This window comes from Augochlora pura, chromosome 10, assembly GCF_028453695.1.
Source record: "Augochlora pura isolate Apur16 chromosome 10, APUR_v2.2.1, whole genome shotgun sequence".
In the NCBI taxonomy this organism is placed as follows: Eukaryota; Metazoa; Arthropoda; class Insecta; order Hymenoptera; family Halictidae; genus Augochlora; species Augochlora pura.
Genome location: NC_135781.1, coordinates 33,943,189 through 33,958,135, shown reverse-complemented (window position 1 = coordinate 33,958,135; position 14,947 = coordinate 33,943,189). Strand labels below are relative to the sequence as shown.

At 39.0% G+C, this 14,947-nt stretch overlaps 1 protein-coding gene across 1 annotated transcript in view; it reads left to right on the top strand.

Moving 5' to 3' along the window:
- The window catches only part of Invadolysin (leishmanolysin-like peptidase, invadolysin), a 143,164-nt gene that overhangs the window by 86,048 nt on the left and 42,169 nt on the right, over nt 1-14,947 (top strand). The window contains exon 3 of the mRNA XM_078191538.1: nt 1,017-1,117. Coding sequence (XP_078047664.1) covers nt 1,017-1,117 — 101 coding nt within the window. The remainder of the gene's footprint in view (nt 1-1,016; nt 1,118-14,947) is intronic.

Sequence of the window (14,947 nt, the reverse complement as noted above, 5' to 3'; positions counted from 1 at the left end):
GTTTTATATATCCTTCTCTCATTGTATATTAATTTATCATTCTTTAATTTGTAATTTTAATGCAATCGCATATAATTTAATTTCTTAGTATTTTGTAATTCTACTCGGAATTGCAATGAGAAATTTCGTTGAAACAAATAGAAGTATTATAAAAATTACGATGCTATTAAATTACTATATAATTCAATTATTTTGTAATTACAATTTTTTTTAGTAAATTACAATTTATTCGGTCGTAATTCTGCTAAGCTATGTCAAGGATCGACGCTCTCGCGTTTGAAATATATTTTTGAATATTCCGAAGATTGAAATTGTTGTCGAAATATATACCGAGATATCTTCAGTGGCAAATTGTAAGCCTGGAAACTGTTGAACTACAAGTGCTTTCGTATTATCTCGCGGTCGGCTTGTTCGAACACCTCTCCTGGCTTTTCCGTAGTTCGAAAATGCATCCGCGCCACGTCAGATGCACGCCGGTTGACAGTGGGTAAGGTGTCTCCGCCCCGGCCTCATAATTAAGAGCATAACAATCTACATAATGCGCCTGCGACCTCTTGATAAAGCGGATCGAAGCGAGGAACACGTCCGTCGTTCCGCTAATAATCAATAACCAACAAAGCAAGATTGTGCTTCACGCTGCATCAGTTATTTCTGCGTTAGAACGTTTCCTTAACCCCCTTTACCTCGCGATTTATCTCGCTGCTGCGTTGATTAACTTCTCTTTGTTGCTAATACACTCCTATCAAATAACATTAAATATATAATTAAATATAAAGCGAAAGAAAGTAATCAATTCTAAGCTTCCTCTCGCATTTTTCTTTTAAATTCTCTTGGTTTTTATTAATATTTTGCGTAGCAGATTTTTTATTATTTCAAATGGATAAATTAACTTTTATTATGAAAATTGCATCCAGCATTGCATCGCTGTAGAATATTTACGCGGAATGATATTATATGTTTAAATTCTTTTTATCGATGTCGTCGACTGTAGTCTTCCCTTTTCTTTCATTTCGCAGGTCATTCACGGTGTTCACGTGGACCCTGCGCACGAAGTGAGGAAACGTAGCATCAGCCAACCACTTCGAATCCTCTTGTCGTACGACGAAAGCGTCTTCAGGTAAGCTTCTTGCTTTCCATACTGGAAAATATGAAAAGGACCGGCATTCTCGCATTACATTACCCGCAAACGAAACCGATATACGCTCGTACGAACCTTTTATGAGAAATAAAAATGAAAACTGAACTGAAATATATGGTATTTCGATTTCAGATTATTTCATCGATTCGTTAATAATAGTTAGTGGACCTTTTATGCATTTGTAACAATTTTTGGTAATTATTATAATATTTAAGACCTTGGAAGAATTTAGAGAAATTGTTCAATTTTTTGCAATTTATCAATGTTAATAGGAGAAGAAATTCTGTAAGCAATTTTCATTTTGCATAAAGATTTGCAATCTAATTACGAAATTATCTCTCTATAAACCAATCTTTTTATAACAGATATAAACAAATAACCTAAATCGAAAGCAGTAAATATAAATCTCCAAATAAAAATTAAAAATCGCGATGCATAATCTCTTCGATCGCATAAATAATAATAATAGAGCAAAGTCTGTTTTCGCCTCTTTTTATTCAGCGACGCGCCATTCTTGTAATAAATACAATACTGGGACGGCATTCCGTAATCTAGTACCATCTGCACGCGTTTCTTGTTACCTACGACTTATAATTATCTCGTGTATGCGCCGTAGTCGACAATATGCAGCAATTTGGCTCGAATTTCATTCTTGTTATGCCAGCGCGCTATCGCCGTGGGATGTCAGGAAATTTGCCGGACTGTTATTGTTGCCAAAACTTCCCCCTTGTTTTTACTGGGGGAACGCGGTGTATACGTTTCCTCTCTACCCACGTGACACCGCGAATATTACTTGTATCAATGAACTGCCTCTTGTCTGGAGCAAACAAAAAATTAATTACTGCCCTTAACCGCGTCCAGTCGCGTTTCCGCTGGCGTTCGAACAACAACTGTGCTCGATGTATTTTGATGTAGATTTATTTGGTATATTCGCGTAAAAAGCGAGACGAAATATGACGATTAGGAAATTGTAGACAAATTGAAAATATTCTCTTGGAACTGAGAGTATTATATAATAGTATATCGTTTATAATAATGGTATATAATAAATAGAAATATTATAAAATATTATGTCTAGGTTATGTTGACATTTATATAACTGTACAGGAATTGAAAATATTCTCTTTGAACTGAGAGTATTATATCATAAATATATGGTCTATAATAATGATATACAGTAAATAAAAATAATATATAATATATGTAATATTATGACACAATATATTTTAGTATTAACAGTAATAATTAGGCAGCGAATGCTGACGCAATAATGGCGTATAGAACTTTTTTCCTATTGCAGCGATGAATTTTTTGGTTGACCCCTTTCTCGGATTCCAACTTTTATAAAACGACAACGACACTTCCCATTTCTAAAATTCACGGAAGAAAAAATGCTGGCAGTGGTCAGGGTTGAAATACAACAGTGTCGACCTTTTTTCCCCTCCTTTTCGGCGAATAATTCTTTCGAAACGTTTCCCTGTACGTGCCGCGCGTAATATTTCAATTTCATAAAAATGCGTGCGGCCGTTTCCAAAAAAAAAAAAATAGCGGTCCGCGTTTGTGAAAAATGACCTTGGAACTAGTCCGCCGCCTATTATCCCAGTTTGACACGGCTGGGTATCGTCGGGAAAGGTGTGCCCTTTCGCTCGCTCTCGTGACCCGTTTCCGAGGCTACGGCGTTCGCCTATTATCTAAACTACGATCTGCGGGGGCTACCTCGTTACATGCACGCGTCCGGATTCGTGCTTCTGCCGCGCAGCGGATTTCAAATGGAATATATTAAAAAAGGAGCAAAACGGGCGCCGGCAGGTGTGAACTGCGCGAAATTATAAACGAACCATTAAACGTTTATCAGCATTCTTTTTTCTGCGTGACACCGGTCGGTTAACCCTTTCGAGGGTCAGAGCTATGCCGGCGCTTTGATCGCGATTTTTATTCCGGTCGCCGTGATAACCTTTAAGTGGATCATTCTATCGTTAAACTAATAATCACTTAATGAGCGCATTTGCGGTTACTTGGAGATTTAGATGACCGTTTTAGATCGCCGGCGCTGCGACGCGAAAGACAGTTTTATTAATTCGGTAAGGCTCGAATGAATTAATTTTCAAAGTTTAATTTAACGCTACAGAATTCAGTTCCCCTTTTCTTGTATAATATAATAAAATTTCCTGCTAATAAAAAGGTAATTCAGTGAAATATAAAATAGCAGAATTATTTGAGCAATTTGAAAACATTATTGCACTACCACCAACTCCTTATAATTATTAAAAAAAAGAAATAAATGTCTGCGTTCTTCCTTTACCTCGCAATTAATCTATACCATTTTTATTTTGCATAAACATCTACAGTAAATTACTATAGGTAGGTTGATTTTACGATCGACATTTCGATGATAATTTTCTTTTATTTCGTACATTCTCGTGTCGTAATATCCGCTGGCATTTTTTTCCGAAATTCCGCATCGCAATATCCGAAGCTCACGTTTTACACGGGTCGCCCTTTCCACCTAGCGTTCGCGTCGCTGCTGCGCCCCGGGTTTCGTATGGTTCGGCCACGTGCATACTTTGGCCTTTATAATAAGTAGACCAACAGGCACCCGAAGGAGCACGTTTCACCCGACTCCGCCCTCCAAGATAACCGATTAGCGACTGTTTATACTTAGTCGGTAGTTCTGTAGCTTATACAGCGTCTCCCCCCTCCCTTCTCTTCTCTCCGCGTGTATGCGCGTTTCGAACATAACCAGCAGATGTTACGAGGACGAAACTATGTGTAAACAAGCTCTGCAACAAAGATCGCTCCTTCATTATCTGAAACCTGCCGAAAATCAGACGGCGCAACGATCGCGAACTGCTTTCGGAAGCAAGTATAAATATTCATGGAAATATAACAAATATTCCTGATTAATTCCATCCGGTATAAAATCCGCGGTCTACCCGCGACCCGAGTAAAAATAGGGTAAAAATAAGGTTTGCCTAGTAATTATTTAAGTGGTACAGAATTTATTATGGTACAGACTGAAGTGCATTTTTTATTTAATAAGCTAGCTGATGGAAAATTGATTTCTATATATTTTATAAATAAACTCGAAAGTAGCGAAGCAGTGACACAAGTCTTAGCTCATTTCGTATATGCTGCTTCGTACAAAGCCAATTACACTTCTATATATATTCGTAGATTTAGACGTCACTCAGACATGTATTAATGCAATTATTAAATGAAGATGCATTAAAATATTCAAGGTACTTCCAGAGCTCCCTTGAATAATGAATAACATTGGATCTAGTCAAATGTAGACATTTTTGAATACAGTTATACTTAACATACCGAGTACAATAAAATTGTATATTTAATGAAATATACGATACATAAATAACAAAATTAAATATACAATACAGAAACTACAAAATAAAATATAGAATACATAAATTACGAAATGAAATATAGAATACATAAATTACAAAATAAAATATAGAATACATAAATTACAAAATGAAATATAGAATACATAAATTACAAAATAAAATATATAAAATAAAAGTAATAATAATAAAATTGTGTTCGACCGATGCCAAGTAGTTGAATAAATTCTCTGAATGAAATTTGATTAAATATCAGACAAATGCGATGAATACAATGAGGCGAACTCTGAACCGAACAGGGAAGAAACGCGCGCGAGCATTCGCGTCACGGACGGCTCATCGAACGCCCCGTTCGCGCGCACGCATTCGTAACAAATTAAGAGCGCCACGCGACTACCAATAGTTAAAATAACTATAACACAGTTTAATGAAGGGTTTGCTTGCCACGGTTTCATGTCAAGAGAGCCGTTGTCGTAAATTCTCGAGCGAGTGAGCGAGCTCTCTCTCTCTCTCTGCGCGGCGCACGGCATGTCGTGAATAGAATATGTTCCGCCTCGAATAGATTTTATGATGGTTGGAATCCCCGGCGAAGTAACTCTTAACCCCCTGAACCGGAAGTTGAACGGCTCCGGCGAGAAGGCAAAACTTTGGGAGTATTAGTCCGCCAAGTTTCCTAAACTGCGTTCGCCGCCATCGTTCTTCCCGACCGCCGGGACCTTATTTATCTGTAAACAACCCCTTAAATATCGCACGAAAGCTTTTCTATTCGCATACCCCATGTACTTCTTCCCATGGGATCCTCACGGTAAATCATCATTCGAGGGATAAAAAAAAATGGAAGGTAAGAATTGAAAAAAGAAAGAAGAGAGAAAACGGAAGAAAAATACAAGAAATGGAACGAATACTATTGTAAGGGGCTCGCGTAACGACGGAAGAATGTTTTCTCAAGGTTGTCTTTTTATCGAGATGTCAAGGTAAATGCGCGGCAGTCGCGGCTGCCGCGCGCGAGCACTACTTTTTCTTCGACTACGGTGGTTTCATAAAAAAGCAATAGGAAGTATCGCGATGCAGTTGTGGCAACGCGTGGGAACGTTGTTTAATACTTCTGCCTTTTTCTTCTTTAGTAGAACAATCGTTAATAAATTAGTCTTTCATATATCACTCGATGACCCAAGATATTATATTTTAATCTTCGAAGAGCCGTTTAATTTCCGACGTCTTTTTATTTGTTCAAATTGTTTTTATTATTTATTTATAAACGGACTGTAGTCCTTTTTACATGAAATTATACATGAAAAGAAAAACAAACATAATGTACATAACGACGAAGGGTTTATAAACGCATTATTAAAGAAAAGTAGCTTTAATGTATAATCATACGTAATTGTCTTTTTGAAAGACAAGTCTTTTGTGTGTTTGTTCAAGTCGTTTCATAAATGCATAAAATCCGTGTTCCACTGGTCGTTTTAAAAGCTATCCACCTCGCTCGTGATATTTTAGACTTGCAGATTAGAGGGAGGTCTGAAAAACGATATTCCCGGGCCGAAATTCGAAGCTGCTTCTCAAGTAAAATGTATATCTTATACATTTGTTAACGCGTTGCTCGAGAAAGGCTTGATAATTACAGCTCTTGAATAATAATTCCATGAGCTATGGGCGAGATTAACGTAGCTTTCGCAGAAATGCTTTAATAAAAATTGAGAAGGTTATGACGTCACAGAAAGGATCATACTATATCATAAAAATCGAAGAATCGAATTTTCGCGGAGTTCAATAAAATTGGCAGCAATTATAACCGCATTAACATTTTCAGAATCCTGTAGTTTTCGCAGAAATACTTTAATAAAAATTGAGAAGATTATGACGTCACAGAAAGGATCATACTATATCATAAAAATCGAGGAAGTAAATTTTCGCGAAGTTCAATAGAATTGACAGCAATTATAACCGCATTAGAATTTTCCGAATCCTCTTTAAGAAAAAACTACAGTACACAATTACCTTCGCGGGCGTCGCGTTAAGAAGTTTCCCCCGAGGAAGTTTCCGTCGTGGAAGTTTCGCCGGGAAAGGGTGTGCTGCGAAATTGATTTCGCGCGGCGCGCGCTCCATTGATCCGGAATTTATAATAAAGCGAGATTTTCATTCCGACCGATCGCGGGGAACTGTCCCCGGTAATTAATCGTGTTTCCTCGTTATCGATAATTAATCCCGTGTCGCTCATATACAGCGAACGAATGAAAGAAAGAACGAAACGAAAAAAAAACAAAAAAAAAGAAAAACGAGACCGTAGCCGGAGAATTAACCGACGAAGCCCCCCCCCCCCCCCCCCCCGCCCGCCCGCGCCGTATCCATCGATATCGTCGGTATTTGCACGTTCGGGCGATGTCTCCCAGGAGGATCGGGTGATAGCAGCCAATGGAACAGAAAGCGTTAAAATTCCCGTCGAGCCCGTCCGCCGAAAACTTGGCCGCGCGCCAGACGAACGGGCCCGCCAGCCCCCGCTCTCCGCGCTCTCCATGCTCTCCATTCGTGTGTACGGTTCGTTTCGAGAGTGACGTCGCCTTATTCAATTTCGGATTCACCTGTGACCGTTCCGCGATATTTGTAAAGGGTCCGTGCCCGTGGCTCGAGTGGAGCCATGCCAAATGTTTGTATCTGTTCCGGATGGATCCCAATATTGAATAAATGTACCGATGTGTACGTATAAATCTACTTAGACAGTGCACAAATTGATATTGGCCGCGGCGGCGCGGCGGGGCGCATCGAACCGTCGGAACGACTTCCATACAGTTGACCGACAAAACCAGCCGCGGAATATTACCTAAGAAATTATTGTTGCACCGCGTTTCCGATTCGACCGCGTTTTCCGTCGCGAAATATTCTGTTTGCTCTACCGGTTACAGCGACTGTTTTTCCATCTCCTAATTATTACTCATTTTCATTTTTAGTAATCTATAGACAGCCGTATGTCGCAACGTATATTTCAAATGCTGAATAATCGAGCGACTGATATTATTATTATTACTTGCATTATGTAGTGTACTATGTAGTATTATAGAATTATTTTTATTTATTAGACTGCGTAATATGCAATCTTGAAATTATTTTTATTTATTATAAAGCGCGTGGTCTACAAACATGGAATTATCCTTATTAATTAACTTTTGGAGTACGCAATTATTAACTCGAATGAAAACAAAATTATTTCAATTTTCAATCCATTTTACATAACACAATTTTAATTTTTAATTTGCACACTCCCTGAAAATATAATTGCCATTTTCTCCCCGGTTCTTTCGTTAGATAAAATAATTATTCGTTCGGCGGCATAGTGGAGGAATTTCATGAAATTATAACAGCCAATAGCTCCGGCATTGCAAAATATTAACCTCGAAATGTTATTTTTGAATAATGCGTGGTTCAATTAAGAACCGCGGCGGGATTAAATTAATAGCCATTTTGGTTCATAACTTTTCGCGAGTGTTCATAATTCCTCCCTCTCTCCCCCTCCCCTCCCCGGTTCCTCTCCCGTCTTCCGCGGCATAAAACCCAGACAGGTGAATTTTGCAAGCCTCGGGGGAATCAAAGTTTTTATCATCGTCGCGCGGGTTTTGCGAGGGGATTTAGCAAATAATCTAAAGGCGCGAGATTACGCGCGCATGTGGGACGGGTACGAACATAATTTCAAATGGAACGGGATCGTAGCAACAATTAGTGAATCAAATCTTGTTATTTTATATTAATATCTTGTAATAATACTATCTTTATACTAATATACGATTTCGACTACGTTTCGAACATGAAATCTCTCATATCATAATCGCTATATTAATTTAGAAATCTTTATTTATTTAAACAAGTTGCTTGGATCATTTTCATAAGTTAAAAATAATTAAATAGCGTCATCTATATATTTTTCAAATAAGGGTATCAAACTCTTGATATTAAATTTACCGAGCTCTAAAACTAACCGCACAATTATTACTTAATAATTTAGTATATTATTAAATAATAATATAATTTAATATATTTGTTCCATTTTATATTTTTTATCAATATTTTCGACCACTTCCAGCCACGAATCAAAGAGATCCCCGAATCTCGGGATTTCGACTCGAATTTCGTCGATTAGTTCTTTCGCCACGGTGCGCCATGATTTAGTAAACGATTGCGAGGACACCATGGTCGCCCCCCGAGCTTGGTTTCCATCGAACGTCGAGCTGTGTGCCGGTGATGCCTATCTCCATTTAAATGACCGTTCCATACGCCCAGTGTTGACATCGCCGGGACTGTTCTACTTACTGTTTGCCAGTTATAATGAAATGCAGAATATGTGGTCGTTATGGTCGTGCCGGAGGACGTTGTTACCGGAATTATACTTCCGTCGGCGTGTGCAGCGTTATTAGCAGTTCTGGGGATTCGCGTTCTACTCTTCTACGAATCTTGATAGCGATACTTTCTTGTTTAATGCACGCGATACAACCTTTGCGCCCGTGTTCCATGCATTTCGGTTGTATGTAGTTAGAAAAGTGCCGGGCGCCGCGCACTTGATACGTTTTTATCGATTCGACAGGTGGCTCGCGAACGATACGCGATGAACTCGTTTCGACGAACCCGCCGAGTCGTGACCGATCGCGTTAATCTATGAAAAATCACGGCGCGACACAACTTTCGTTGTAAATTACTCGGCGATTCTGTAAGACTTATTACCGCGACTGACGGCACAATTTGTAACACTACCCTCTTGTATCTTAAATCAAGTCTTTACATATTTTTATAACTAGACGGTGAAACTGCTTCCTGGTTTTAATAATCGAATTTTAAGAGAGTGTAACAATTGCACCGGGTGTCTTAACCCTTTGCACTTGAAGATATTTTAACTATAGAAGCAAGAAGTTTCTTTCGACTTGCAGTATTTTAATCCTTCAAAATTTATTTTATATTGAACACGAGATTTAATTTAATTTAAATAAATTTAGTTTATTGCTGCATGAAGCATTTGAATTTTTAATAATGTTTTAACATTAAATATACCGGGAAATAAAATTGTCTGTATACAATGTCTCGTAATACTGATTCGATTCTATTTATTTAGATTTTTAGACAGATTTTATTATTGCAGTCGCTTTAATAATATGATTGATTCTAAAATATAAATAAACAATATTAATAAAATGTCTCGAATCATAAAACATGATCTCACTTATTTTTGGAACGTAAAGGGTTAAATATAAAATAGTAAACCTCGAAAGTGCTCCAATCAATTCTGTCGTGCTTCTAAAATAACATTGTAAAATGTTTCCATGACAGAAACGGTTCCATGACAAATAGTTCTCGCGTATATTTTGAGACTTTGAAATTATCTCGACAAAGCGAGAAGGTTTGACTAGGTCAAGCAATTTCAGTAAAGCATTAATTTATTAATTCCGTTGGCCACGAATCAGATATTCTTGGTAAATCATTATGTATTCATGGAATTTTTAAACGCATTATATAATCATGACAACGTTCAGGAATACACCGTCGAATTGATTAGAAAACATGCCTGGAATGCAATGACGTGCAAGGAAGTGCACTGCGGCGTATTCTGGTGACATCTACTAAAAGCCTCCCGGCTGGTTGATGGAAATTTAATTTTCCACTGCAACACGGAAACCGGTCGATTATAACTGGATAAAAAGATATTAATTTTCTAATTTATTACGAATTATAATGTTATTAAAATCGATCACTCTCTTTCACTGTTTTTTTCAAGTTTTCACTGTTTCTTCAACTTCCTACTGTTTTTTCAACTTTCTACTGTTTTTTCAACTTTTCACTGTTTTTCAATCTTTCACCGTTTTTTATTAATAATTCGTAAACGATGCCTCGCAGAAAATTTTTGTAAAAGGAAAAATTACTTAAAATAACCTGGGGAACCCCTCGTTTGCCGATTTCGAGTGATTTTTTTGGGGCACCCCGTGTATTAGCCTTTTGCACTCGTCACCGTCACGGATGTTACCTACCAGCGCTTATGAACATTTATATTATTATATAGTATTATATAGTATACAGTGCAATAGACCTTCGATCCATCCACCTTCGATTTATCTCTCGGCGAATCGCGGACCGTTTTCCGGAAGTTTTTCGCGTCCGTAGCGCCCGTAATAACCGATTCGGCCGCGCGCGCCGTAGTTTAGACGCGCTGTGAGAAAGTCGTTACCCGCGGTCAACCGTTTGTGAAATATCACTGGGTCCGATGTTTTTTTCAAAGCCGGCAACACACAAGTTTTCGTGCGGACGGGACTAGCGCGGCGCTGTTGCAGCGTCAAAGGGTCGTCCTAATTGGTCGTTTACATTTTCGCGTGTAAATTGTACATTGGCCATGATTCCTCCCTCTCTCTCCCCCCCTCTCTCTCTCTCTCTCTCTCTCTCTCTCTCCTGCGTTTACCACCACCTCAGCCTTCGTTTCGGTCAATGTTTGCTCTGGCGCAATGGTAAGCTGCGACCGTACGGTTTTAGTTCAAATGCCTCGGAGCGCGGCGCGGCGCGGCGCGGCGTCCACGTAAATTCAACCGGCGCACCGCTCCGCGATCGTAAATTAACCATAATATTCATATATGCTTATCGACACTGTTAATTACATCACACTAATGGCCTCGGCTCTAAGGGCTGAATCTATAGCCTTGGAACGGCCGCCGTTTGGCAACGAGTGCGCCCCCGGAAATCGACAGCTCCGAATTAACGTTCGACTTTTCACTCGCGCCAGCGTTTCGCCCTCCACCGGGGACCTCTCGATTATCGTGATGGTAAGTAGACTGCCGAATTCTCGGTTTCGTCCATCGTTTAACAAAAATTGTAATCACCTAACAAGGAAATTTTAAACACATTATTAGGAAATTTTAAACACATTATTAGGAAATTTTAATCATCTCACAAAGAAATTATAATTTCCTTTTGTATACCAAAAAAACCCAAACATTATAAAAATAAAGTAAAAATAGCTATTATATTTATACTTTATTTATACATTCTCCTGCTGTTGACAGGTCCAAACGCATTACGATTACATAAAGACCCGAAGCCTAATCATTGTTTAGACCGAGCGGGATATAATTGCGCGGGCATCATCTTGTCCGCGCTCGTTCGTTGTCGATAACAGAGTCGCGCGGAACGTGATCCGATTAACGATTAACGATTGTGATCGACGTAAAATCGTGTTCATAATTAACGATTACGCTCGACGGTAAACACGATTAATAAAGAAATCGAGTAATCGAGGCGAGCGCAGTCGTCGCTCATAATTGACGCGCTAATAATTACTTGTCCGGCGATTACTTTTCTTTCGTTAAAATTCGCCCAAAATTTAGTCGTTTAACCTAGTAAAATAATTAATAAATTAATTTTTTTAAATTAGAAGAATTTGGGAATGTCAGTGGATTATTTTTAATCCGTGGAAAGAGCTAAGCAAGGAACAACTTGGTAGGTAGTTTTTATTGCAATCGGGCAGAGCTTTTATTTTGCATAAATATCCGCGTCCTATTTATTACGTCGCGCCGGCCAGAAACGGACGGCGTAATTTTTTTAATATCAGACTTCAGAGAGAAACGAGGTTAGAAAAACACGCGCGTGGCTGTTACGCTATGCGGTGGGAAGGAAAAAAGGCGATTCCGAGAAGAACAAATTGGAAATGTAGTAATTATGATAAACCGGTAGCAAGTAGCGGTCTCGCGCTCTTGAATGAGGGGCCAAGCTAACGCGTCTGTTCACGACCGACCCTTTCTACTTGCCCCATATACAGGGTGATAGCTTTTCACGAAGAGAACGATCTTCGTCCTGGCCGCGAATGAACGGGGAGTCGCCGAATTATACGCGAAAATATTTTCAATATTCTACGGAGGGTCGCTCGATAAATTTTTCGATTCTCGTTCAATTTTCCCCGCCGACACACGAGGTCGGCCGTGCGACGCTTGTAACATTAACTTCGAGCTAACGGGGAACGTAATCCAAACACAAAATTGTTTGTTTGCTTTCGATGTTTCGTACGAGCCCGGCACGCGTATAAACGTCGCCCGTATTATATGAATCTGCTTTCGTCGGAGCGACTATGAATCTCCGTATCGAGAAATTAATTAATGTCAATAAATCGGACCATCCAGCGAACAAAAGAATCGCAATCCATTTTGCTTTGGATAGGAATTCTGCGATATTCGGAATATAATTAGTCCCGGTGAATCAAGAATTGTATTAATCACGATCCATTTCGCTTCGCGCATTCTAACGCGTCGCCGCTTGATCAGTTTTGGCTCGATCAGATAATTCAAGGTTAAATGCGGCGTAATTCTGTTCACTTTTAATAATTATCTTGCTGTATTTAGTGTTCAATTAATTCCAATAAATCGGTTTAGAGTTATTTAAAATAATTGCAATTATGTTCTTTTTAAATATAGTTTGAATATTTATTTTTACAATATTATAGTATCTGAACGTTCTATTGTCCAATCCTTGTATTATTTATATATATTATAGCCTAATAGAGAAATACATTTTTGGATAAAAGAGACTCTACGGTATTTATACAGTTTACGTCAAAAATAGTTCAAAAACAGTTCATTTCGATAGAATGGTTCAGCTTAATAAAATTATTATAACATAAATGTCATATTATAATATCAGCTTTATACAAATATTGTAACTATTAGGCAGCGCAATTAAATATTATAGAATAAGGGAGCTGTTACAGAACTCGGAAGGAAATCCGACGTCTGCTCCGCCTCGTAATTAATGTTCCTATCAGATAGAACCGAAACTGGACTCGTTAATTATTGTAATTACAGTAATTAATCGGCCTCATTTCCAACTGTTTTTGATTAATATCCCGTTTCCGTATGCAGTCGTTTATTCCATCTGGCGCACGCGCGCGCGCGCGCTCCGATCTCGCGCGGGCCGGGGCAAGCTAAAAACCGAAGTAAATCGGATTTGCGCTCTCTGTATTCCATTTTAATGGAACGATATTGTACATTATTTATCCCGAAATTCGTTAATCAGCCGATGCATGATAGATTATCTCCTTCGGGAGCACCGGCAAACGAGGGGAGGGGGGGTATTGGTTTTATGATAAGCGGGGGGGGGGGGGGGGAGAGCGTTAATGCCAGCGCATATTTTTCGAAGTTGAAATTTAATTATCGGAGGAGTGCACTTAATTCCCCGCTGCCGAAATTCAAATGGCTCTCTCTCTCTCTCTTTCTCTTTCGACTATAGGATAATTGATATATTTTCCATCCGGGATGAAATCGTTCGTCGAAACGCGATCCCGGGCCAATCAAACGCGAAACGCGATTTCGAGTAATTAAATCTGTCCGGAAATGGTCTCGAAAAACTTACGCGATCTCAAACCGGATTGTTGTTACCTATTATTTATCAGCGGAGTTTCCATCCATCAAATTTGGCCCGAACGGTTTAGCGACCAATCATTTTATTATACAAATACTCCGCGGAAATAAGAGAAACCTATTCCATTCGACAAAGCGTTAATTAACTCTCTCTCTTTCTCTCTTTTGCTCTCTCTCTATATTAGCTAGACGCTCCAGGTAAATATTTATACATTCATGGAATTTTTAAAAGCACATTTTCTCGGCGTAACGCGAACCTGCTACGGTTCAATAAATTTTTACGCTATCAAGATCCACTGGTACAGTTCTACTCGGGCCAGCCGTCGCTCGCATGACGCTGAAATTATAGTACGTCTTCCTACACGTGCTTAACTGGGTCAATTTATTACTAGGAATGCCGCTGCATTCTTCGCTACGATTCTCGATTTTTTCTCTCTCTCTCTCTCTCTCTCTCTCTTCGGCGCTCTATTTTAAAACTGCTCGGTTTTGAAGAATAGGATTTCAGCTCCTGAACGAAATTCTTCATTTGTTAATTATTTGTCAGCGAGCATGTTTCAATCTCTGTGTGAAAAGCGACGAGTTACTGTGATTCTACTGTACATGGTTGATTTTATAACCATACAGTTCTTCGTCTACGCGCGATTTACAACGCCGTTCGAATGTTAAATTCCTCGCTGATAATGCATAAACGGTTTGCTATTCTTGGGAATATATCTATTCTTTTGAAATAATGACGAAACCGCACAAAGAGCGCGTAATGGGCGATCGCATAGCACGCGTGTGCCAGTACACCTGATTCTCATGCCATTCAACTTGACTTTTGCGGCGGTGGTTCGCTACTTTCACTCCATTGAAACCAAGTTTAGCCTAGAAAGCGTGGTATGGTGTCACTTGTATTACGAAAGCGTCCGCGTATCACCTGCCCATGCACTATGCATGCAGCCCGCGATCATTGACACATCGATCTTTTAATATTCATTGTCTATCTTCTGCTCAATATTTATTATGTTACGTAACGCGTCGCGCGCTTGCTTATTTTTATAATGACATAATTGTTTTTAATATTCGTTGCGCGGTCG